Below are 25,862 nucleotides of genomic sequence, written 5' to 3'. Positions count from 1 at the left end.
TTTTGCCCCCACTGCTTCCCTTGGAAGGCTATTCCAAAACTTCACTCCTCTGATGGTTAGAAACCTTCATCTAATTTCAAGTCTAAACTTCCCAATGACCAGTTTATATCCATTTGTTCTTGTGTCCACATTGGTACTGAGCTTAAATAATTCCTCTCCCAACAGTTATACTCAACATATATCTAAACCTACGTAATTTTTAAATAAATATAAGAGTTCACAATCTTATTGTTTATTTGACAAGTTTTTGTATGTTTTATTGATTGGCCTATAGGAGTTGCTTGTTGGATTAAATGATTAGCCCCAAAAAAGCTGCAATTCATTAGTTTTATTTTGAAGATTACTCACAAAAGGGAAATTATAGGTTTGTGCCCTTTTCTGCTTCTTTATGATGCATAAAGAGGACTTGACAGGTTTTACCACCATCATGCCCCAAAAAAACTGCATTAAAAAAAAAATCCTTTGCAGGTCACCTTTGCCATTTCAGTTACAGGGAATTCATTCTAGGATTGACAGACTGCACTTGTACATTGTTTTAGTCTTGAGAAAAGTCTATAGTCAGTTTTGCAATGGAGTTTCCTTTTGGCTGTTACTCCCGTTGCCTTGTTTCCGTTTCTACCTATTCACATTCCCCACTTTTAAGTTCTATTTACTCAAGCCTCTGACCAGTAAGCTATGTCTTTCCTGTACCATCTGCAGTTTTCTTTTCTGACTTCCACATGGTGATTAAAACTGGCATATAAACTAATCTTATTTCTTGCACTCAACTTCCATGCTTTGACGATAGTGATGTTTTCTCTATCCCTTTTCAAATATCAGTAGCTACAGACCTTGAGTCTTCATTGTGAATGTGCCAAGGTTTGTCTGTGTTTACACCCTGCATTTTAATTCAGCCCATTTTAAAGAAAGGGGCCATTGCAAAATTCATATTCACATTTCAAATACCATAAAAGTTTGAGGGCCTGTTGGGGTTTATGATACTCTGTCTATTGGTCCCACTCCCATGCCAGGTTTTGGAATCTTTTCTCTTAAGTGAATATTTTTGGACACTTGCAAAATAGATTGTTAGTTTTAACCACTCATAAAACACAATGCTAACCAGAGATTTCAGCCTGCTCTTTCAAATCTGATTAAAACTTTTAGCACAACTGTGGAGTAAGAAGTATTCTTAATGGCACTGAATTCTCTCTCATTACCTCTGGGTAATATAAGAAGTTCTACTTTTTATCTTGTTTAGGTAGCTGGGCATTTTAAATTAGTTTACTAGGATGCTTAACAATTCCAAAAAATAAGTGAAATTTTTAACTTTTAATAGGTCAATTAGATTATTTTTGGCTGCTTTCTGAAGTCTAATGAAATGGAAGTTTAATTGGGTTGGTCTGGTGCCAAAGTGAATGTTCTTTCCACCACTTGTTTTATTTACTAAATAAGGAGTTGGAACCACCAGCAATCTGATTTTAAAATGTTAAAGGCTAATCAGCCCCGAGTGTGCGTGTCTCTATTTGTGAAGAAGAATTTCATCACTAGACCCTTCAACCTGTAGTTATAAAGCTAGAAATGAGATCTTCAGAGTAAATGCCTTGGAAAAACAAATCACACCATTGTCTCAAAACTTGTACTCAGCTCTTTGAGATGGGTTAGAGGAATACAGAGCTGTCACTGGAGAGAGTGTTATGGTATAGCGTGCATATGGAGCAACTGTAAAGGTGACCAAATCTCACCAGGAGTGGAAAAACAAAATTGGGGATTGGTGGCAAGAACAGTCCTAGAGGCTTGGGCACATCAATAGTGCCTTTGATCTCCACAGTCTGATTTGAGTTAAATACAGCTTTTATTCAGTACAGATAATATATACTGTATTATACTGTTCTCATTAATGACATTGTGGCCTCTTACCTTTTCATCACACCAGAGTGTCTAGCACTTTCTCCATAGTGGCAGTAGCAGAACAGTAAGGGTTTGGTGGCATTTCTTTTTCTCAGCATATTTTACCTATTCTCCCACTCCTCCTCTTTGAATGAAATTCACAGGATCCAGTTGTCAAGCTATGGAAGAAACATTTCTAATCAGCAACATTTGTCTTCTTGACATTTTGCAAAGGCAGTTGTGCTAGGGGCTTTAGTCTCACCTCTCACATTTGTCCTGCGATTAAACCTCTGATAAGGTCATATGGGATACCATGTCATCTTCATGCCACTTTAGTTTGACTTCCATTTGATACTGAAAAATTCACAAACTTATCTTTTTAAGAATAATGTTCTGAGCAAGCTAGATCTAAATGCAGATATTGAATAAAATAATTTGTTTTGCTCCGGAGGCACAGTGAAGAATTGAAATGAGTCTGTTCACTGAAAGAGTTTGGATATAGAATTAATACAGCAGTAGCACAGAAATCTATACAGATATTCAATAATAATTTTACAGGGAGGATGGGTGACTTGTAGGATTATGAAATATGGAGTTTTCACTTCCAGGTCATTAATCCAAATGCACTCATGCTAGTGATAAATTTTGTTGCCATATAACAGCTCTTCAGTTGCTTATGTGAAATGAGTTGAGGGTTTCTATCCACCTGGTAATGGACAGCTGTCCACTGCACACAATCATAATCACAGCTTACACTATTGGACATCTTTATTGGCAGTCTCTGTGGAATGGCCAGTGGTTAAATAGATTAAATATGGAACCATAATTTAAACCCTACAGATGGTCTCTTTGAAGTATGTGGTTGCAGTACTGTACAAGAGTAGGTTTAGTATAGGGTAAAGTTTGCGGTGTCACTGCTTGTGATGTAACTATTCATATGGGTAAACAGAGAGGTTCAGATTTCAGGGCTCCCAGCTGAACATCTTAAATGAACCTTAAATTCATTTTTAAAATAAGAGGATAATATTTTCTTTCAATATTCTTGGTCAATTTTTAACATAAAGAGGTAAAAATATTAATATATTAATTATATTAAGTTAATAATCAACAAATATCTGTTTGGGGAAGGTACTTTGCAGGGACCATGCATTATTCTTTATTTTGAACAGTGCCGACCACTTTTTAGTGAGGGAAATCTCCTTAAGTGTATTTAACAACTGATTCTGGCAGTAGGTGCCATTCCTTTTTGTCGTTGTTGTTGTTTCTTCTGCTGGGACTTAACATTATTGACTCCATTGAATAAAAAAGGTAATTTATTCTACATGTGTAGGTGTTGTAGAATTCAGCACTTTTGAACGAAAAATGTGCGGTGTTTGATGTGCTTGGTTCAAAGGCATTTGTCCTTTACTGTTTGTAAAAGTAAATTCTATGACAATCCCATGTGACTGGTGTGTAACTCATTAAGTGAGCAGTTCTAAAGGCTGTCTTTCTAAGTAGTTCTTCACGTATGAAACTAAATAGCTTTACTGTGCTTACTCAGAAGTCTGCCTTTCTCTTGATGTGAGGGAGATGTATGTGTAGTAGTTGCTATCCCACGTATAGATGCAGTCAGAAAAGAAAACCCCAGATGATTGTCTATTTTGATGTATAGAGGTCACCTTTAAAATCTTTATAAATACATCTCCAAGTAATTAACATCACTGTGGTATCTGTCCTATTTCACTACGGCAATATTATCTACTTGTAAAAGCAACATTGTATAGTTTTTAATAGGAAATGTACCACTACACACAATTTTATAAGTAGAAACAGAAGATTGTTTCTTAATGGTGTGATGATGGTGTTAGCTATACATACCTAGTTGAACTAAATCATAGCTGTGTAGCAGTGTTACATTCTGTAGCTCTCGGGTGACTTTTGCTAAAGCTGGTTCTTGACTTTCTGAAAGTTAAATAATATGAGAGATTTGAGATCAAGCCAAGCAGTCAAGCTTTGAGGGTAGGAGTGCCTTTGGTTACTATTTGTAAAGAAATGGTGACTGGCTCTGGAGGAAACAATGTCCAGTGCTCCTTGGCTGAAAGCATTGTCAACCTAATGTATGGGTATCTGAGGGTGAGTAGAGAGGAATTTTTAAAAGGGAAGAGTGATTCATAGGAAACCTAGATGTGGAAAATATTTCCCCTGTCTTATTTATTTGAGCTTCAGTTTACCATAGTTATTTGTGTCTTGAAATATTAGAATGTACACAAAGTACTTAAAGGGAAACTCTTCTGTACCTCCATCACTTCTATAATATTGGATATTGCATATTATTCCCACAGTATTCTTGCCAGCAAGTTAAAGAATTATGGGCTGGATGAATTGACTATAAGGTGGATAGAAAGTTGGCTAGATCATCGGGCTCAATGGGTAGTGATCAATGGCTCCAGGTCTAGCTGGCAGCCAGCATCAAGCGGAGTGCCCCAAGGGTCGGTCCTGGGGTCAGTTTTGTTCAATATCTTCATTAATGATCTGGAGGATGGTATGGATTGCATCCTCAGCAAGTTTGCAGATGACACTAAACTGGGAGGAGTGTTAGATACTCTGGAGGGTAGGGATAGGATACAGAGGGACCTAGACAAATTAGAGGATTGGGCCAAAAGAAATCTGATGAGGTTCAACAAGGATAAATGCAGAGTCCTGCACTTAGGACGGAAGAATCCCATGCACTGCTACAGGGTAGGGACCGAATGGCTAGGCAGCAGTTCTGCAGAAAAGGACCTAGGGGTTACAGTGGACGAGAAGCTGGGTATGAGTCAACAGTGTGCCCTTGTTGCCAAGAAGGCTAACAGCATTTTGGGCTGTATAAATAGGGGCATTGCCAGCAGACCGAAGGACATGATCATTCCCCTCTATTCGACATTGGTGAGGCCTCGTCTGGAGTATTGTGTCCAGTTTTGGGCCCCACAGTACAAAAAGGATGTGGAAAAATTGGAAAGAGTCCAGCGGAGGGCAACAAACATTTTTAGAGGGCTGGAGCACATGACTTATGAGGAGAGGCTGAGGGAACTGGGATTGTTCAGTCTGCGGAAGAGAAGAATGAGGGGGGGATTTGATAGTTGCTTTCAGCTATCTGAAAAGGGGTTCCAAAGAGGATGGATCTAGACTGTTCTCAATGATAGCAGATGACAGAACAGGGAGTAATGGTCTCAAGTTGCAGTGGGGGAGGTTTAGGTTGGATATTAGGAAAAACTTTTTCACTAGGAGGGTGCTGAAGCACTGGAATGCGTTACCTGGGGAGGTGGTGGAATCTCCTTCCTTAGAGGTTTTTAAGGTCAGGCTTGACAAAGCCCTGGTTGGGATGATTTAGTTGGTTTTGGTCCTGCTTTGAGCAGGGGGTTGCTTCCAACCCTGATATTCTATGATATACTACATTATGCCCTAATTATAATATGTACAATATATATAATACATGTAATGCATAGTCCAGTTTTTATTTTTGCTATTCATATAATGATATACTGTGTGTACGAAGTTCAGGACAATGTGTTATTTGTTGATTTTTGTGGGGAAGGGTTGGGCCCAGGCTGAGAAGTATAATGGAAATACTCAGATTGTTTAGAAAATGGAACTAGTGGGAGCTAATAGAACAAGACTTGGCATGAAAGTAACAATCCTATACTGATGAACATGGTAAATATACACTCTTTCCACTAGGGAAGAGTTCATACAGATGGCAGAGCTGATTTAACCATGTGCTATATGTCTTATTAATTACAGTGGCAATTAATATAAACTTTCAGCTCCTCGGCTTTTTTTTTTTGTACCACGAACATAGAGTAAGTATTTCCTCTTGAATGTTTTTATTTGTGTAACAAATTTTTATCTTCATTTTTCCTAATTTCACACTGACACAGTACAGCATTCCTCTGTACATTTACATAAAAATCTATTAGTCTGTTGGCTAAAAAGCAGTACATTTACATTGACCAGTAAACTTAAACACTAGGTATAATAAAATGCATATAGACAGGCTGCACCTTTATTAACATAAATATTCAAATATATCTTGATCAGGTACCTTGCAAAGAGTCCCTGCGCTGAAAAATTCTGTGCCAAAAAAATTAAAATTCTGCACACAATATTTTAAAATTATTCAAAGTTATGCAAATTTTATTTGTCAAATAAATGTGGAGGCTCCAGCATAGTATTGGGGAGCACAGGCCACTGGCTGCACAGAGGTGAGACATCACTTTGAGAATCCCCACCCCCACACACAGGGCACAGACTCAGTGGTGAGGCTGCACCCAACACTGACATAGTGCAAGGACCGGGCCTGCCCCAGAAACACTCCAGGGCCCTGCCTCTCCATGCCAGGTGCACCAAGTGTGGGATGTAGGCTCAGCAAAGCAGGATCCAGATATGGACGGGCTTAGTGTGGGGGATGAGGAAGTTCCATTCTCCCCAACCCAGCCTAACCTGGACTAGCAGCTGAGCTCAGCACAGGATAGGAACCACCATCCAGGTCTTCCCCATCCCACCTCCTGTCTCACAGTGATTTAACTCTCTGCCGGCTGCCCTGGGTGCACAAAGCATACTGCTGGGGAGGGTCGCATGACTGCTCTTGTGGCTTCCCTTTGCTTCCCCATCAGAAAGTTATTTTTCTGCAGGGAAGCAAAGAAAACTGTGGGGAACTTAAATTCTGCAGTGGTGCAGAATTCCCCCAGGAGTAGATAGCCATTGCAGTAGAGGAGGCTGTGCTATAGCCCCAAGCCCTGACTCCACATAGGGAATGCATGGCAATTTTATCCTCCAAGTCCTGCACATATCATCTGCATAAAACTTTGTTGCCTCAGCTTTCTGAGGGTGAAGTGAAATTCTCACCCTGTTAGAAAAAAGGATGAGTTTTTAAAAACTTTTTAAAAAGTCAGTTTAGTAGCAGTGATGTAACTGGAGTTGCTTTTGTGAAATATGGCCTTCTCATGAGGAAATTACTGGAAAACATTATTTTTTATTTTACTACTAACTAGGAAAGAGGTGTTTTTGCCATATCTGTTATATAACTGTTGTTCAGGTATTTAATGGACATAGCAGAAATCCCCCTGTCACCTGTCAAAATAGTTGTAACTCTCCGCTTATCTCAAAAAGTTGTACTTCACTTTTCATATCAGCTTTCACAGCACTGTAACCAACAGAATTACAGTGTGTATATGAACTATAAAATCAACTGCATAATGATTCACACAACTGCTGTTAAGTTTCTTTTTATATTGCATCATCCAAGTTGTGTAAATCTCCAGGGTGTCACCATACTTGTGAATTATCAAATTTAGAAAGACAAGACTTTTTAATAGCCCATGCCTGTTCCCACCTCACTTATCCTGTTTCTCTGGCTGAGCTATTGGTTTTAGTGCTACAGCCTGAAGGCAGTTGTACTTTGTAGTTTGCACTTTTTCTTCTGTGTGTGTGTGTGTGTGTGTGTGTGTGTGTGTGTGTACATATGCATCTTTGTATACTTGACAACCAAATTTTTTTCTCACAGTATTGTGGCAGCCACCACTTGTTTCTCTCCTAAAAAAAAAGAAAAAGAAAAAGGAGACTGTACCAGCCAAACACACACCTACTCAGGACTCTAAAACATTGTTTCCTCTATTGTTATAACATGTTTCATACATACTTCCTAATATAATATGATATTTAAAATGTAACACAAAAATAACCTTTAAAAAAAAAGGGTGTGTTGGGGATTCATTCCCCACAGCTTTTTCAGTGGTTAGGAACAGAACATCAATATGCAGATGCATCTTCATTTTTAGAGTAATCAGCTACAAGACAAAGTTGCCTTTGTTTTGAATCTCAAAACAGAAGTTATTCACTAAGTAAGGTGAGGCCCTACACTCAACTCAGTGACATTTCTGTTTGTCTGTAACATGGTAACTTTTGAACACCACGTCAGATCAATTCCAAAATTTCAGGAAATATTTTAGGCACCAGGGCTTGGGGAACACAGAAGAAAGTTTCAGAGATGTGTGTGGTGGAATTTCTAGGTTCAGGTGGAAGGGGCTTAGGGGTTGGTTAATGAGTAGAGTGACCAGATGTCCCAATTTTATAGGGCCAGTCTCAATATTTGGGGCTTTTTCTTATATCAGTGCCTATTGCCCCCTACCCCCTGTCCTGATTTTTCATACTTGTCATCTGGTCACCCTATTAATGAGTAACTGGAGGGTAAAGGATACAGCAACACTGAATGCAGGGGCTGGAGAGTGTTTGTAGCCCCCCATCATTCCCATTTCAGCCTGATTTCCATTGGTGAAAGTGAGAGGAAAATCAAGCCCATAGAGTGCCTGTTTGATGTTACAAGCAGAGGAATCCCTTGATGCTGCCGATGTATACCACAGGCAGCAACTTCGTATGCTGCTCTCTTTCTCATTGGGTTTATAGCTCTGCCTACTTAAACAACAGCGTGTGCAATAGTACAAGGGCAACTGATAGTTCACTATAAAAATTACTTAAATGCAGTAGTCTTTGATAGTAAACATACAGAAAGCCTTTAAGGAACTATTTAAAAAAATAAGCAGTCAAGAAAACATTTTTATTTAGCTGTCAAATATATTGCAATAATTTTACCATATTATCATGCAATACATCATTTTGTTCTTTTGCACAAGTAAAAGCAAAAGAAGGTTCTTGAAGTTGAGGGACTTGCTGCAGTAATTCACTAGAAGATGTACAGCAATTTGCCCATTTGTTCTTTCAGATTTTTCTCCCCCATTCTACCTTAGAAAGGCTTTTTGTAGTAATTCAACAAGAAAGCAATTGAAAACAGTTGTAGGTTTGGCTGTGGCAGATTTCTGTCTGTTGTATCTATTATTCCAGTGGTACTGTATGTGTGACTTCCGCTGATCAAGTTTAAAGTTTAGTACGAAGAGGTATAAATATTAATACTTTTAAAGAAATGTGTTCACTATGTTAAGCAAATAATCAACAAATATATATTGGGGGAAGGTCCTTGACAGGGACCATCCATTATTCTTTATTTGGTACAGCACCAAGCATAGTGTTTAGTGAGGGAAAATCTCATTAAATGTATTTAGGAACTGATATTGGCAGTAGGTGCCATTCCTTTTCATTGTCGTGGTTGTTGTTTCCACTGGGGCTTAACATTATTGACTCCACTGAATGAAAAAAAAAACATGCAAGTTTATTCTACATGTGTAGGTGTTATAGAATTTGGAGCTTTTGAACAGATGATATGCTGCATTTGATGTGCTTGGTTCAAAGACATTGGTCCTTTACTGTTTGTAAAAGTAATTATATGACAACCCCATGTGACTGGTGTGCAACTCATTAAGTGAGGAGTTCTAAGGGCACTCTCTCTCTAAGTCACTCATTAAACTAAATTAGCTTTATTTGTGCTTACTCTGAGGTCTCCCCTTCTCTTATTTGAGGGAGATCTATGTGTAGTACTTGCCATCCCACCTATTGATGCAGTCAGAAAAGAAATCCCCATATGACTGTCTGTGTTGATGTATTGAGGTCACCATTAAAATCATAACTATATCTCCAAGTATTTAATGTTACTGCAATATCTGTGCTAATTCACTAAAGGAATGTTATCTCCTTGCAAAAGCAACATTGTTGAGTTTTTATCAGAAAATTTTCTACACACTCACCATTCCGTAAGCAGAAACAGAAGACTGTTTCTTAGTAGTATAATTATGATTTCAGTGATCCACCCCAAATTGTACTAAATCATTGCTGTGTATCAGTGTTACATTCTGCTTTTGTTAAAGCTGATTCTTCATTTTCTCAAAGCTGGGTAATAAACAGGCAAACCAATTCCATTTAAAGTCACAACATTTTGTGTTTTAAAGGGATACTGCATTTTCTAGGTAACAAACTGCTGCCAATCAGGCAGAGTCCTTAACAGCTGCTGTTGGACACCTGTACAATTTGAGATGGCAAATTTGCAACCTGCTGAAGATGTAATTAGTCCTCTGCCTCACTACTGCCCATTCTTTTCTTGCCAGGAAACAGCCATTACCTCAACAACTGTATATTGCTAAGTTTCAGACAGACTAAGTCATTCTATAATTTCCACTGTACAACTTTGCTTCTTTGACCTTAACAAGCAAAACTGCACATGCTTATACCTCAAAAATGTACTCTCACAGCCCTCACTTAGAGAAAACAATCATCTTCAGATGCTGGAAAGATCCTAACCTTCCCCCACTTGAAGTGGAAATAGAACTTGTAAATATACTCACTGCTAATGGATATAATTACCGTATCAAGACCCTGATCTCCAAATCTTGGGAGATGTTGGAGGATGTTCTTACTCCAGGGAAGCCTATTTAAGAGTGACAATGAAACAAGCCCTTTCTTCTTGGTTCTGCCTCTTTTATGTTCATTGCCTTTCATATGCTGTAACAATGACAATCCCGTATGTCACTATTATTTACTTACATTAAATACACAAAAACACTACATACAGGTCAGGTTGATTTGTAGCGCAAAACCACACAAGCAAGGAAAGAAAAAGTTAAGACATTTTAAGTACATAACCTCTACCCAGAGACACACTCCTCACCACTAGAACAAAACCATACACCAGATAAAACCTACCACAACCTTAACTCTGTCTTGGCCTGCTCCCTACCCTCACTGCCACAGACAGATTGGATTCTCCCCAGTGCCTTCCTTTCTGCGTGGAAAATCATTCCCCCATCTTTCAGGGCTTCAATCACAGCTGCAGCGCCAAGGCCCCACCTGCTCTGCTCTCTCATCGTGGCTTCCTCAAAAGCAGTGGCAGTGAACAGCACCACTCTCAATTCTTCCCTGCCTGCTTTCCCACCAACTACCCAAAGAGCCAGAAGAGGGCCCTGTCCAGGTACTCACAGCTGATCTGGGGTAAAGTGGGCAGAGTCCCTGTGGGAAGGAGGCCACAGTCTGGTAGCCTCTTCATCATGCACTAGAGATGGCCTCACATTGCAAGCAGTCAGCTCCTTGTGGACCCCAGGCTGTATGCAATGATGCTATCATGTGACCCCAAAGTTCAGGACACTAGTCATGGGTCTATGAAGCCTAATCATTAATCCTGCCCTGCCTTGAGAGGCTCTCCTTGCCTTGCAGCAGCACCTGAGTTGTGTCCTGTTCCTCATCCCATGTTTCTGCCATGCGAGCACACTAGCAATGGAGGGGGTTGGGGTTTATTCACCTGTCCCCTCCCCTTCCACTAATTAACGTTTTGCACTGACACACCCATATCCTGCAATTACTGATGCTGATCTTCACTTTTTATAAAACGAGAACCCAGGAAAATTAAGGGGAATGAACCTAATATATATATATATATATATATTTATTTTAAATAAACTTGATCATATGTAGGTACTTTTGCAACAGTTGCCTTTTTCAAGCCTCCTCCCATTTAATACTGTCTTACCCTTAGACAGCATTAAGGATCCAGTTCCAGCAAACTGTCATGGTTTGTCCCTTTCATGCTTTATTACAGGTTTGGAAGGATGACCCTTTGCACAATGCACTTTTGTTTATAGACTTCTTCTGGCATTCTGAAAGGAATTAGATAGTGTATTCTCATCACCTTTTAGTTTAGTTGGTTTGTGACTGCTTTGTCCTATTCAGAGCTCAATGTGATTGTGCAATGTAATTTACTACAAAGGACAGTTAATATTGCTTGCAAACCCACGATCAGTTCTTGGAAAACAATGTCTGTGACTAATAGGATAAATCTGAATCTCTTTACCATATTTGGATCGAGAGAATTACAAATGTATAGATTTACTGTTTAGGCAGTAGTCCTGTTGAAAAACATGCATCCGTGCAAGGCAGAGAATATAAACAACAAGCTACATCATATGCTTTAATATGGTGCAAGGATATGGACACTGACACACAAATCTGTTAAAGAGAGTGAGATTAATGCAACAGTGAACTCAACCATGGAAAATTATTTTTTTAAACAATGGAAAGATAAACTTACAAAGTGTTTCAAATATCTACAGTGGGTTTTTTTTCTGAAAAAAAAATGTATATTGCCATGTCAAGGTTCCTTCCCCACTCTGAACTCTAGGGTACAGATGTGGGGATCTGCATGAAAACCTCCTAAGCTTACTTTTACCAGCTTAGGTTAAAACTTCCCCAAGGTACAAATTAATTTTACCCTTTGCCCTTGGAATTTCCACTGCCACCACCAAACTTTAACTGGGTTTACTGGGAAACGTAGTTTGGACACGTCTTTCCCCCCAAAATCCTCCCAACCGTTGCACCCCACTTCCTGGGGAAGGTTTGGAAAAAACCTCACCAATTTGTATTGGTGACCGTAGACCCAAACTCTGGGATCTTAGAACAATGAAAAAGCATTCAGTTTTCTTACAAGAAGACTTTTAATAGAAGTAAAGGAATCACCTCTGTAAAATCAGGATGGTAGATATCTTACAGAGTAATTAGATTAAAAACATAGAGAATCCCTCTAGGCAAAACCTGAAGTTACAAAAAAAGACACACAGACAGGGATAGTCATTCTATTCAGCACAGTTCTTTTTTCAGCCATTTAAAGAAATCATAATCTAACACATACCTAGCTAGATTACTTACTAAAAGTTCTAAGACTCCATTCCTGTTCTGTCCCTGGCCAAGAGACTACAGACAGACACAGACCCTTTGTTTCTCTCCCTCCTCCCAGCTTTTGAAAGTATCTTGTCTCCTCATTGGTCAATTTGGTCAGGTGCCAGCGAGGGTACCTTTAGCTTCTTAACCCTTTACAGGTGAGAGGATTTTTCCTCTGGCCAGGAGGGATTTTAAAGGGGTTTACCCTTCCCTTTATATTTATGACAAGCCATCATTGCTAATCTGATATACCCTCGCTATTCACAGTAATTGCGGTCATGCTAGTTTAGTCAAGGTGCTGGTAGAACAGACTTTTTGCAAGTATCAACTGACTAGCGCTATCCCTGAGGGAGCTGCAATGTTAGGAAAATTTTCAAGAAAAAAAAAGAAAGTTTTCACATACTTTGGTGTGTCTATAAAGTATGTGAAAACACTGAATGTGTTATGTATGTATTGAAGTAAATGTGGTTATACCTTAAAGACAGTATACAAGAAAGTTAAAGGTGAGAGTATGTAGAAATTTAAGGAAGGCAGAAAATGTGGGGAATGTGAGAAAAATTTTAAACAATTGTCTTTTTTTAAAAAAACAGAAGAGATGCAAGCTGAAATAAAGGGAAATAATCAGCATTTCTGGTCCTAATAGAACTAAGATGGAAAGTACACTCTGAAAATTAAAAAAAAAAATCAGTTGAAAATTTTGAACCCCCTCAAAAATATTTTGTATGAATTTTGGTCAATTTTGTGTTGGTTCAGATTTTTTTCTGCACTAGTTTTCCCCAAATGTAATAAATGTAAAAATCAGTGCACGAGTGATTGTGTCATGGATGCACAATTTGTTTATTACCTGTTCACTGAACAAACAATGCTGTTGTGCCTTCTGTTTTTGAGCCAAACTCCTTTTTGCACTAAAGTGAGGTTTGTGAGCTGAAAGGTACATTGTTTAATACACTCAGTCATACTACATATAATGATAAAGTAGTCTGTAGCTGCGTGGACAAGGGACTGAGTAAATACTGCACAAAGTTTAAATATTTGTTTGAAGTTTAAATGAACTACCTCTAGCCACTCACTCTGTCCTTTCCACCCTTTGGTGCAGATTTTCTCAGAAAATGAATTTCTAATTTGCATGTGCAAATGTGCACAGAAGCCTAATGTTAAATCAATGTGTTGATATTCATTCTAAAGATGTGTGCACATTATTCATTGTGGATACAGAAAGAATATCATGTGATTTCTCTGATCAATTATAACTAACCAGCTCAGCTATCAGATACTCAGAGTAAAGAGTTCACAATTAAGTCATTTAAAAAAAACAAACAAACCTTGTTTTGAATACAGATACATTTGTGAAAATCACTATCTGTCTGTCGATTCTGGATAAACAGCAAAAGAGGCTGAAAGCATCTGATGAATTATTCTCTGTGGCTTATTTGCCTGGCCCTAGCTGGTAGACCTCTGAGTCTCAACATTTGGTCCTTTGTTAAAATATAGAATCATAGAATCATAGAACTGGAAAGGACCTCGAGAGGTCATCCTGTCCAGTCCCCTGTACTCAATGCAGGACTAAGTATTATCTAGACCATCCCTGACAGGTGTTTGTCCAACCTGCTCTTAAAAATCCCTAATGATGGAGATTCCACAACCTCCCTAGGCAATTTATTCCAGTGCTTAACCACCCTGACAGTTAGGAAGTTTTTCCTAATGTCAACCTAAACCACCCTTGCTGCAATTTAAGTCTGTTGCTTCTTGTCCTATCCTCAGAGGTTAAGAAGAACAATTTTTCTCCCTCCTCCTTGTAACAAGCTTTTATGTACTTGAAAACTGTGATCAAGTCCCTTCTCAGTCTTCTCTTCTCCAGACTAAACAAACCCATTTTTTTCAATCTTCCCTCATAGGTCATGTTTTCTAGACCTTTAATCATTTTTGTTGCTCTTCTCTGGACTTTCTCTAGTTTGTCCACATCTTTCCTAAAATGTGGTGCCCAGAACTGGACACAATACTCCAGTTGGGGCTTAATCAACATGGAGTAGAGCAGAAGAATTACTTCTCTTGTTTTGCTTACAATACTCTTGCTAATAGATCCCAGAATGATGTTTGCTTTTTTTGCAATGATGATACAGTGTTGACTCATATTTAGCTTGTAATCCATTGTGACCCCCAGATCCCTTTCTGCAGTACTCCTTTCTAGGCAGTCATTTCCCATTTTGTATGTGTGCAACTGATTGTTCCTTCCTAAGTGGAATACTTTGCATTTGTCCTTATTGAATTTCATCCTATTTACTTCAGACCATTTCTCCAGTTTGTCCAGATCGTTTTGAATTTTAATCCTATCCTGCAAAGCACTTTCAACCCCTCCCAGCTTGGTATAATCTGTAAACTTTATAAGTGTAATCTCGATGCCATTATCTAAATCATTGATGAAGATATTGAACAGAACTGGACTCGGAACCTATCCCTGCAGGACCCCACTCATTATGCCGTTCCACCATGACTGTGAACCACTGATAACTACTCTCTGGGAGCAATTTTCCAACTAATTATGCACCCATCTTATAGTAGCTCCATCTAGGTTGCATTTCCCTAGTTTGTTTATGAGAAGGTCATGCAAGACAGTATCAAAAGCCTTACTAAAGTCAAGATATACCACATATACTGCTTCCCCCCCCATCCACAAGGCTTGTTACCCTGTCAAAGAAAGCTATCAGCTTGGTTTGACATGATTTATTCTTGACAAATCCATGCCGACTGTCATTTATCAGAGGGAGCAGAGGGAAACCTTCCCGTAGTAGGACCTTCCTTCCAGATGATGTTGGGGTATCCTCTCGCACTGACGTTACCTCTCCGGGGGAAGGGAACTCCAGTCATTAGGAAAAGGTAGATGTTAGTAATGGGAGATTCGATCATTAGAAACAAAGATAGTTGCATTTGTGATGACCAGGAGAACCGTATGGTGACTTGCCTGGTGCAAAGTTTGAGGATCTCTCTAGGCATCTAGACAGACTTATGTGTAGTGCTGGGGAGGAGACGGTGGTCATGGTACATGTAGGTACCAATGACATAGGGAAGGGTAGAAGAGACATCCTGGAGGCCAAATCTAGGCTGCTAGGAAAGAGACTGAAATCCAGGACCTCTATGGTGGCTTTCTCAAAAACGCTTCCATGCAGGGCCATGTAGACAGGCAGAGCTTCAGAATCTTAATGCATGGATGAGACGATGGTGTAGAGAGGAGTGGTGTAGATTTATTAGGAACTGGGGAAACTTTTGGGATTGTGGAGCCTATACAGGAAGAATGGGCTCCACCTAAACCAAAGTGGATCCAGACTGGTGGCACGTAACATTAAAAAGGTTGCAGAGCAGTTTTTAAACTAAGAGATGGGGGAAAGCCGATTGCTGCAGAGGAGCACGTGGATTGGACAGAGACTTCTCTTGGAGGAGAGTCTATTGATAGAGATTCTCTAGGTTTTAGTCAGGAGGAGGGGATGGAAGAGGATAAAGTATGGGCCAGACAAGAAACATTCACATAAAGAATCTGACACATCAGAAAAGGGCAGACAAATAAACAGTGACAAGTTTTTAAAGTGCTTGTACACAAATGCTAGAAGTCTCAATAAGATGGATGAACTAGAGTGCCTTGTGTTAAAGGAGGATATGGATCTAATAGGCATCACAGAAACCAGGTGGAGTGAGGACAATCAATGGGACACAATCATTCCGGGGTACAAAATATATCGGAAGGGCAGAACAGGTCATGCAGGGGGGAGTGGCACAAAATGTGAAAGAAAATGTAGAATCAAATGAAATAAAAATCTTAAATGAATCCACATGTTCCATAGAATCTCTGTGGATAAAAACAAAAGGAGTACTTGTGGCACCTTAGAGACTAACCAATTTATTTGAGCATAAGCTTTCGTGAGCTATTGCTCACTTCATCGGATGCTAATTCCATGCTCTAATAAGAATATGACAGTAGGTATTTATTATCGACCACCTGACCAGGATAGTGATCGTGATGATGAAATGCTAAGGGAGATTAGAGACGCTATCAAAATAAAGAACTCAATAATAGTGGGAGATTTCAATTATCCCCATATTGACTGGGTACATGTCACCTCAGGACGAAATGCAGAGACAAAATTTCTCGATACTTTAAATGACTGCTTCTTGGAGCAGCTGTACAGGACCCACAAGGGGAGAGGCAACTCTCAATTTAGTCCTCAGTGGAGTGCAGGATCTGGTCCAAGAGGTAACTATGACAGGACTGCTTGGAAATAGTGACCATAATATAATAACATTTAACATTCCTGTGATGGGAAGAACACCTCAACAGCCGAACACTGTAGTATTTAATTTCAGAAAGGGAAACTATGAAAAAATGAGGAGGTTAGTTAAACAGAAATTAAAAGGTACAGTGACTAGAGTGAAATTTCTGCAAGCTGCGTGGACACTTTTCAAAGATACCATAATACAGGCTCAACTTAAATGTATACCCCAAATTAAAAAACACAGTAAAAGAACTAAAAAAAGAGCCACTGTGGCTTAACAACCATGTAAAAGAAGCAGTGAGAGATAAAATGGGATTTTTTAAAAAGTGGAAGTCAAATCCTAGTGAAGCAAATACAAAGGAGCATAAACACTGCCAAATTAAATGTAAAAATGTAATAAGAAAAGCCAAAAAGGAGTTTGAAGAACAGCTAGCCAAAAACTCAAAAGGTAATAACAAAATGTTTTTTAAGTACATCAGAAGCAGGAAGCCTGCTAAACAACCAGTGGGGCCCCTGGACGATTGAGATACAAAAAGGAGCACTTAAAGACAATAAAGTCATCGTGAAGAAAGTAAATGAATTCTTTGCTTCAGTCTTCACGGCTGAGGATGTTAGGGAGATTCGCAAACCTGAGACGTCTTTTGTTGGTGATAAATCTGAGGAATTGTCACAGACTGAAGTGTGACTAGAGGAGGTTTTGGAATTAATTGATAAACTTAACAGTGACAAGTCACCGGGACCAGATGGCATTCGCCCAAGAGTTCTGAAAGAACTCAAATGTGAAATTGCGGAACTATTCACTATGGTTTGTAACCTGTCCTTTAAATCAGCTTCTGTACCCAATGACTGGAAGATAGTCTAATGTAACGCCAATATTTAAGAAGGGCTCTAGAGGTCATCCTGGCAATTACAGTCTGGTAAATCTAACATTAGTACCGGGCAAATTAGTTGAAACAATAGTAAAGAATAAAATTGTCAGACACATAGAAGAACATAAATTGTTGCACAAAAAGTCAACATGGTTTCTGTAAAGGGAGATCATATCTTACTAATCTATTAGAGTTCTTTGAGGGGGTCAACAAACATGTGGACAAGGGGGATCCAGTGGACATAGTATACTTAGATTTCCAGAAAGCCTTTGACAAAGTCCCTAACCAAAGGCTCTTATGTAAATTAAGTTGTCATGGGATAAGAGGGAAGATCCTTTCATGGACTGAGAACTGGCTAAAAGACAAGGAACAAAGGGTAGGAATAAATGGTAAATTTTCAGAATGGAGTGGGGTAACTAGCGGTGTTCCCCAAGGGTCAGTCCTAGGACCAATCCTATTCAACTTACTCATAAATGATCTGGAGAAAGGGGAAAACAGTGAGGTGGCAAAGTTTGCAGATGATACTAAACTGCTCAAGATAGTTAAGATCAAAGCAGACTGTGAAGAACTTCAAAAAGATCTCACAAAACTAAGCGATTGGGCAACAAAATGACAAATGAAATGTAATGTGGATAAATGTAAAGTCATGCACATTGGAGAAAATAACCCGATCCTGTTTCAGCAAAGCACTTAGTTATGTACTTAAAACCCATTGCACATGTTTAAAGCTAAGCACATGTTCAAATGCTTTTCTTAATGGGGGTTCTTTCATTAACTGGTTCCAGTGTGAGATCCTGTTCAAACACAGACAGTATCTGTGTCAGAGAATCTGTCTTAGAAGCTAAGTGCCTCCTTATCTCGGATAACTCATCTCTTTTCTGTGAATAACGAATAGAGTAGATAAAGTGTATGAGAAGTTTCAGAGTAACAGCCGTGTTAGTCTGTATTTGCAAAAAGAAAAGGAGTACTTGTGGCACCTTAGAGACTAACCAATTTATTTGAGCATAAGCTTTCGTGAGCTACAGCTCACTTCATCTTATACTTGTTAAATTTCAGAGGATCAATTGTCACAAGCAATAAGATAGTGAGCCTCATTAACATTTGGAGATTAGTGGATACTTACTTTAATTAAGAGCTAAGTATTATAAACAACATGCCATTGTACGGCTAATAAGTGCAACACTGAAGTTAGATAAGATTTTAATTATTTATTTATGTATTAGGTTTTCAGTTTCTTTGTTTTAATGTTTTCATTGTATAAAACACTAACGATAAAATCTTCAGATTTTTATAATAAAAGTTATACGTAGGATAAGATTGAATATTTAGGAAATAAATATACTCTAGCTTCATTTCCAAATTCTGCTTTTGGGGTCACACAAAAACTTTTATTTAAAGAGAAGCTACCTGTACATATCCAAGAACCTAATTTTACCTTTGAAGTTTTAGAGGGAAACATGTAGTGATAATGCATTCAATTCTCCTAAGTTCACCTCTGAATGTAATAATTATGGTCCAGTACTACAAAGACTTATGCACATGCTGGCCTTAATGCACTGGGAGTAGTTACATTGACTTAAAAAAGTTCACTTGTAAAAAGTGCAACACATTATTGCCATGCCAGAATCTTGACCTGAATGACTAGCGAGTGATAGACAAAACTTTAACCAACAATGGAATTTTGGAACGATTATTTCTTTCAAGAATGGATCCCAGTAATTCCCGATTAACTTACCAGCAGGAGAGTGGGGTGGGAGGAGGTATTGTTTCATGGTCTCTGTGTATATAATGTCTTCTGCAGTTTCCACAGTATGCATCCAATGAAGTGAGCTGTAGCTCACGAAAGCTTATGCTCAAATAAATTGGTTAGTCTCTAAGGTGCCACAAGTACTCGTTTTCTTTTTGTGAATACAGACTAACACGGCTGTTACTCTGAAACCAGTAGAAAATAATGTTATTTATATGAAGAAACTCAATGAATAGGAAGGCAGAAATGTGACACCCACCCACGTAAATGGGTGGGGAAAATTGATGAGGCTGGCAGTGAAAGGGGGACAGACCCAGTAACAAGGGAGGGAGACTTTTCCCAAGGGAAGATAGGTAGCTTCTGCCTTGGGAGTCTCTGGCACCCATTGGGAGAAAGGTGCTGATTGGCCAGCATTCCCTGGTTCCCAGGATTTAGCCCAGCACAGGGACCATGTGGAACTTCTTTTGACTCTGTTTCAGCAGCCTACCCTATCCACCTGAACTAGGAATGGGAACCTGATCTGATGGACGCTGCAGGTCTAGCTGATCGCTTGTTTAGGGAGTTAGGAAGGAGAGTTTTCTCCAGTGAACCTATTTGCTTTTATTAGCCTACACAATTCCATGTATGGTGGTTTCATATGAGAAATGCTTAAGCACACAGAATCTGTCATAGCTGATGAATATTTGAAATTCTCTAACAGTGTATGTTTCTTGATGTATAGGTAAGGCTGTGAATCTGTCATGGAGGTCACAGAAGTCAGGGATTCCGAGACTTTCTGGGACCTCCGTGATTTCTGTAGCAGCTGGTTCGGCTGGCCTGGGGGCCACCCGAGCAGCACCAGCGGGAGTCCTGGGCAGCACACCATCACCTGCTGCCTGCCCAGCACCAGCGCGGACCCCGAACCACTGCCTCACCACGCCTTCTCAGCACCAGTGGGGGTCTCAGGCTGCACGCCACTGATTCTCCCCACCCCCAAGCATTCACTGCAGCCCCAGGCCGCCCACCCCCCCCCAAGAACCCAGGGCGCACCAGGGCTTCCCCCTGTACCAGAGCACCCAAGATTTAGTCAGGGATATAAAGTACAAGTCATGGACAGGACACGGGCTGTGAATTTTTATTTACTGCCTGTGACCTGTCCATGACTTCTACAAAAAATACCCGTGACCAAAATGTAGCCTTATGTATAGGTATTAGTTTAGCTGTGTAGTTCTCTCACAAGGCTGCCGTCTGCTCCAACTTCCTCACAGCTCTCCTGCTGTGTGTTTCTCCTTGTATGTCACATGGTTGGCTGTCATCATTGCTAAAGGATTTACAGTGCTGAAAATAATTTGTAATGAGGATCTGCTTGGTGAAGGATGGGAAGCAATTAAATCTGAATGCCCAGGGAGACATCTTATAATGCATGTAGTAGAAATACTACACTAGAAAATATATGCAATAAAACAACTAAAACAGTTTGATAATGATGATGGTAATGTATTTTATTTTTTTTTATTTTTTTGCAAATCATGCCACATTGGAAAGTATTTATTTTACTTTTTAAATTATTTTTGAAAAATAACCAGTTTAAAAAGATTTTAATTACACTTTGATTTCTGTATTTTGAGAACCGTGGCCAGTTGTACCAAAATGTAACAATACTCTAAAATCTACCTTTCTCTGTTGATTTCAGTAAAGCAAGTCTTATTTACATCAGCTGTTTGTAATCATCATCGAGTCTCTTTGATGCCCCAAAATGTGAGTTGGGTTGAGCTCAGACATGAGGCCAGATATTTGGCTGGTATAAATTGGCATAGCTCAGTTGATGTCAATGAAGCTATGCTGATGTACAGGTGCTGAGAATCTTTTCCATAGTTTTAACACCGTTCATCACCATGGACTTGTACCCATCCAAAACACAAATATGTTTTGCAGGATCTGTCTGTCTATCTCTCATTAAGTGGATGCGTAGAATCATTGTATAAAGTACTTAATCATTCAAATCTTCTGTGTCTTCTGCCTTATCTATTGAGTTATATGTTAGAGGATATATATTTAAACTAGTAGTTTTTCCAGATTAATTTTTAAGAGACCCAGGATCCTTAAAACTAATTATAATAATGAAATCCTTCATTTTGTTCCATTACCAATAGCAGTATGAATATTGTACTGTGAAAAAAAATTATGTGGTCTTGGGATGCATCAGGCGAAGTATTTCCAGTAGAGATAAGGAGGTGTTGGTACCGTTATACAAGGCATTGGTGAGACCTCATCTGGAATATTGTGTTCAGTTCTGGTCTCCCATGTTTAAAAGAGATGAATTCAAACTGGAACAGGCACAGAGAAGGGCTACTAGGATGATCTGAGGAATGGAAAACCTGTCTTATGAAAGGAGACTCAAAGAGCTTGGCTTGTTTAGCCTAACCAAAAGAAGGCTAAGGGGAGATAAAATTGCTCTCTCTAAATATATCAGAGGGATAAATACCAGGGAGGGAGAGGAATTATTTAAGCTCAATACCAATGTGGACACAAGAACAAATGGATATAAACTGGCCATCAGGAAGTTTAGACTTGAAATTAGATGAAAGTTTCTAACCATCAGAGGAGTGAAATTCTGGAATAGCCTTCAAAGAGAACAGCAGTGGAGGCAAAAGACATATCTGGCTTCAAGACTAAGCTTGATAAGTTTATGGAGGGGATGGCATGATGGGATAGCCTAATTTTGGCAATTAATTGATCTTTGACTATTAGCAGTAAATATGCCCAATGGCCTGTGATGGGACACTAGATAGGTTGGGATCTGAGTTACTACAGAGAATTCTTTCCTGGGTGTCTGGCTGGTGAGTGTTGCCCACATGCTCAGGGTTTAGCTGATCGCCATATTTGGGGTCGGGAAGGAATTTTCCTCCAGGGCAGATTGGCAGAGGCCTGGGGGGTTTTCGCCTTCCTCTGCAGCATGAGGCACGGATCACTTGCTGGAGGATTCTCTGCACCTTGAAGTCTTTAAACCACAAGTTGAGGACTTCAGTAGCTCAGACATAGGTCAGGAGTTAGTTACAGGAGTGGGTGGGTGCGATTCTGTGGCCTGCGTTGTGCAGGAAGTCAGATTAGATGATCATAAACGTCCCTTCTGTCTTTAAAGACCCTTAAAGTCTATGAGTTTACTTTTGAGAGTATGCTGAAGCGTGGATGAATCAATGTGAAAAGGAATTTTCCCTAGAGAGGATCATAGATAATTTTATAGTTTCCCACCTAGGGCTTTTTGAACTTTTTAGTTTCCCATGTAGAGAGTTTTGCCACTGACCTCAAATGGGAGTAGAATCAGGGCCATAATAAAGTGTCCTCCCTGATGTACATACACTTTCTGCATTATTTTTATATTTTTCCTCTCAAGTGGACAGACTGGGTATGCCTTAGTAGTGTTGCTCTGTGCTGAGGCATAAAAACATAAGAACAGCTATACTGGGTCAGACCAATGGTCTATCTAGCCCAGTATCCTGTCTTCCAATTGTGGCCAGTGCTTAAGAGGGAATAAACAGAACAGGGCAATTGACTGAATGATCCATCCCCTGTCTTCCAGTCCCAGCTTCTGGTTGGCAAAGGTTTAGGGACGCCAGAGATGGGGTTGCATCCCTGGTCACCCTCCCCCCATGAAAGATAAAAGTTTTGCCACGACCATTGCTAGTGCGAACAGCGCTCATTGGGGGTGGAAGTTTTTTGTTGGCAGGAGAGCCGACAAACAGCAGTTACGCTGCACGACTTCTAGCAGCATGGCTGTAGAGACACAGCCATGTCGCTAAAAGCCATGTAGTATAGACATACCCTTAGTGTTCCCTTTCCTCCTTCCCCTAGACCCTTGCATAAGCTCAGTGTCTGAACCCTTCCTGAAACTTCCCTCCCTGAGTCATCCATTCTCTTAGCTCATCTGTTTAACTGGTACCATAGATGAGATTTTTGGCGGGTCATAGAAGGATGTGTGTACTGTAATATAATTTGGCTATATGTTTAACTCCTGTAATTACTTTAGTTCTTATCTTTTCAGCTGTCTTGGTTACAGGCCAATTGGTTTAGTAAGGGGAGTGTGTGGAAAGAGTGAACATTTCCAATAGTGACACTACTTTTTTTTTTTTAAGTTGACAACTAGAACTAAGTCTGTGTTATTAATTCAGCAAATTAATAGAGTTTAAGGTCAGAAGAAATCATTAGATCATCTAGTCTTACTTCCTCTGTATCACAGGCCATTAAATTTCACTTACAAATTACTTGGCTCAGTGCAGAGGTAACTATTTGGCTAGAGAAATGCATACACTCTTGATTTGAAGACATGAAGAGATGGAGAATCCATTGCTTTCATTGGCAGTTTGTTCCAATGGTTAATCACCCTCACTGTTAAAAATGTATTCTTTATTACACATTTGAATTTGTCTGGCTTTCGGGTTCTTGTTCTGCCTTTGCCCACTATATTAAAGAGCCCTTTAATATCTTCTATTTTCTCCTCATGCAGGTACTCGTACACTCTATTTAAGACACCTTTCTTTCTTTTTACTAACCAAATTGAATGATTGTTTTGGTTTGATTCTGCATGCTCTCCAAATTTTCAACATCCTTTGAAAATGTGGTCACTAGAATGCAGTATTCTAGTCTCGGTCTCACTGGTGTATATAATATTTCTAGTATTGGTCTCACCAATTCTGTATACAGAGGTAAAATCATCTCACTACTCCCTGGCTTATACATCCAAAGATCACATTAGCCCTTTTTGCCACAGCATTGCATTGTGAGCTCATGTTGAGTTGCTTGTCCGCTATGACCCCGAAATCCTTTTCAGAGTCACTGTTTTCCAGGATACAGTCCTCCATTCTGTAAGTGTGGCCTTCATTCCTTGTCCCTACATGTATAACTTTGCATTTGACTGTGCTAAAACACAGTTTGTTTGATTGGGCCCAGCTTGCCATGTGTTACCGATCACTCTGTATGACTACTCTGCCCTGATTCTTATTTACCTTACCACCAATTTTTGTGTCATCCATAAAAATTAAAAGATTGCATACATACATCATGTGCATGAGCTGATCATCAGTAGCAATCCTTTTCCACAATAGGATACAATGTTTTCATTTCCTTATGGAATCCTGCATTTTCCACAGCCCAGGTTTTACCTTTTAAACAATGTGATCCGTATAAGCACATTGTTCTCACTTAGCAATGTTAACTGGTTTAAAATATATATGTTTGCTTGTTTTGGGGGTATAAATAACTTAGTTTCTACTCAAGAAATGGTGAAATTGCATAGTAGCAATACAAACTTAAAAGAGCTCAGAATGACATGCAAGTTAGATTTATACAGTGTTCCATACTCCTTGATCACCGAATGGCTGCTGCATTTGTTCATACACATTCCTGTACATTAGAAATAATCTATGATGAGTAGCCAATGCCTCCCCTTGGATTAAAGAAGGATTCATTGAATTATTTCTAAACCATCCCTAGCAGATAGGAGTCTAATTTTTAATGAACATTAACTATCTCATAGGATGCATGCCATTATCACATAACCATTGTTCCAGAAATGCATGTAGATTCTCTCAGGTGAGAAACCAGAGAAATGGCTGTGGCCATTAACTTTCTCTTTTGTTATTTTACTTTTTCATTATGTTTGAAATAAGGGCCGAACTATGTTCCAGACTAGAAGACTGTAGCAGTGAATTGGGAATATGAGACTCTGGTGAAATATTGAAGACATAATAAGAACAAGTCTACAGAATGAAAATGAGAACATAATGTTAGTACATCATGATGTGGTAGAATAAAATCCATGCCCAATATTTTACTGGACATAGCTGTAATGCTTAAGTGGTAATTTATATAGCCCTCCAGGAAGACTTGACAAAAAGAAACTTTTCCCAAGAGAGTCATCTTCATTATCACTATCTTTATATATCTAATTTCCAAAACGTTATCTGTTTCCCCACGCATCACCCCTCAAAAAACAAAACCACCAAACAATCTTATTTTGCTGATGTAGATATTGTGGAATGGATGTGTGTGTCTTTCAAATTACTGCATAGTTTTGAAACTGAGTGAAGTTTTCACTGCAGCGTATGTGCCTAGACAGTATTTTGTTGCACAGAACTATTACCTTGGAAAATAGATCCTTCTTCATCTGAGAAGAACCATAACTTCCACCATTTTCTTTAAAATTTCCTCAGCAGTTTATATACATTATATACAAAAAAAATGCATTCAAAGAATGTTAAGGTTGCAGAGTCAAGCACACAAAATATGGAAATGCCACAGCTGAGGTTGCATGAGCAACCTTGATTCAGCCCCCTCATGAATATACTTTATGATACAATCTTTAATTACATAATCATCACTATCACAGCTATTCCATATTTCATTTAATCATCATCATTCAAAGTGTGGACCCATGTATTTTTTTATCACCCACCATTCAAACCCTATTCTGAATTCTTTATTTCCTCATGGATTTTAATATGGTGCTCATCTGAGTGCTTCACAGACATGAAT

General features: G+C 39.2%; 1 protein-coding gene across 19 annotated transcripts in view; it reads left to right on the top strand.

The window, feature by feature from the left end:
• Nucleotides 1-25,862, top strand: part of RBFOX1 (RNA binding fox-1 homolog 1) — a 2,430,619-nt gene that overhangs the window by 1,368,814 nt on the left and 1,035,943 nt on the right. The window contains exon 1 of one of the 19 annotated variants that reach the window (XM_073362513.2): nucleotides 21,068-21,089. The exons of the other annotated variants lie outside the window; for them this stretch is intronic. Coding sequence (XP_073218614.2) covers nucleotides 21,078-21,089 — 12 coding nt within the window. The 5' untranslated portion in view covers nucleotides 21,068-21,077. Of the gene's footprint in view, nucleotides 1-21,067; nucleotides 21,090-25,862 lie in introns of those variants that run through there. 19 annotated transcript variants of the gene reach the window in all.

The sequence above is a fragment of the Lepidochelys kempii genome, chromosome 10, assembly GCF_965140285.1.
Source record: "Lepidochelys kempii isolate rLepKem1 chromosome 10, rLepKem1.hap1, whole genome shotgun sequence".
Taxonomy (NCBI): domain Eukaryota; kingdom Metazoa; phylum Chordata; order Testudines; family Cheloniidae; genus Lepidochelys; species Lepidochelys kempii.
This window is presented reverse-complemented; position numbering and strand designations above follow the sequence as displayed.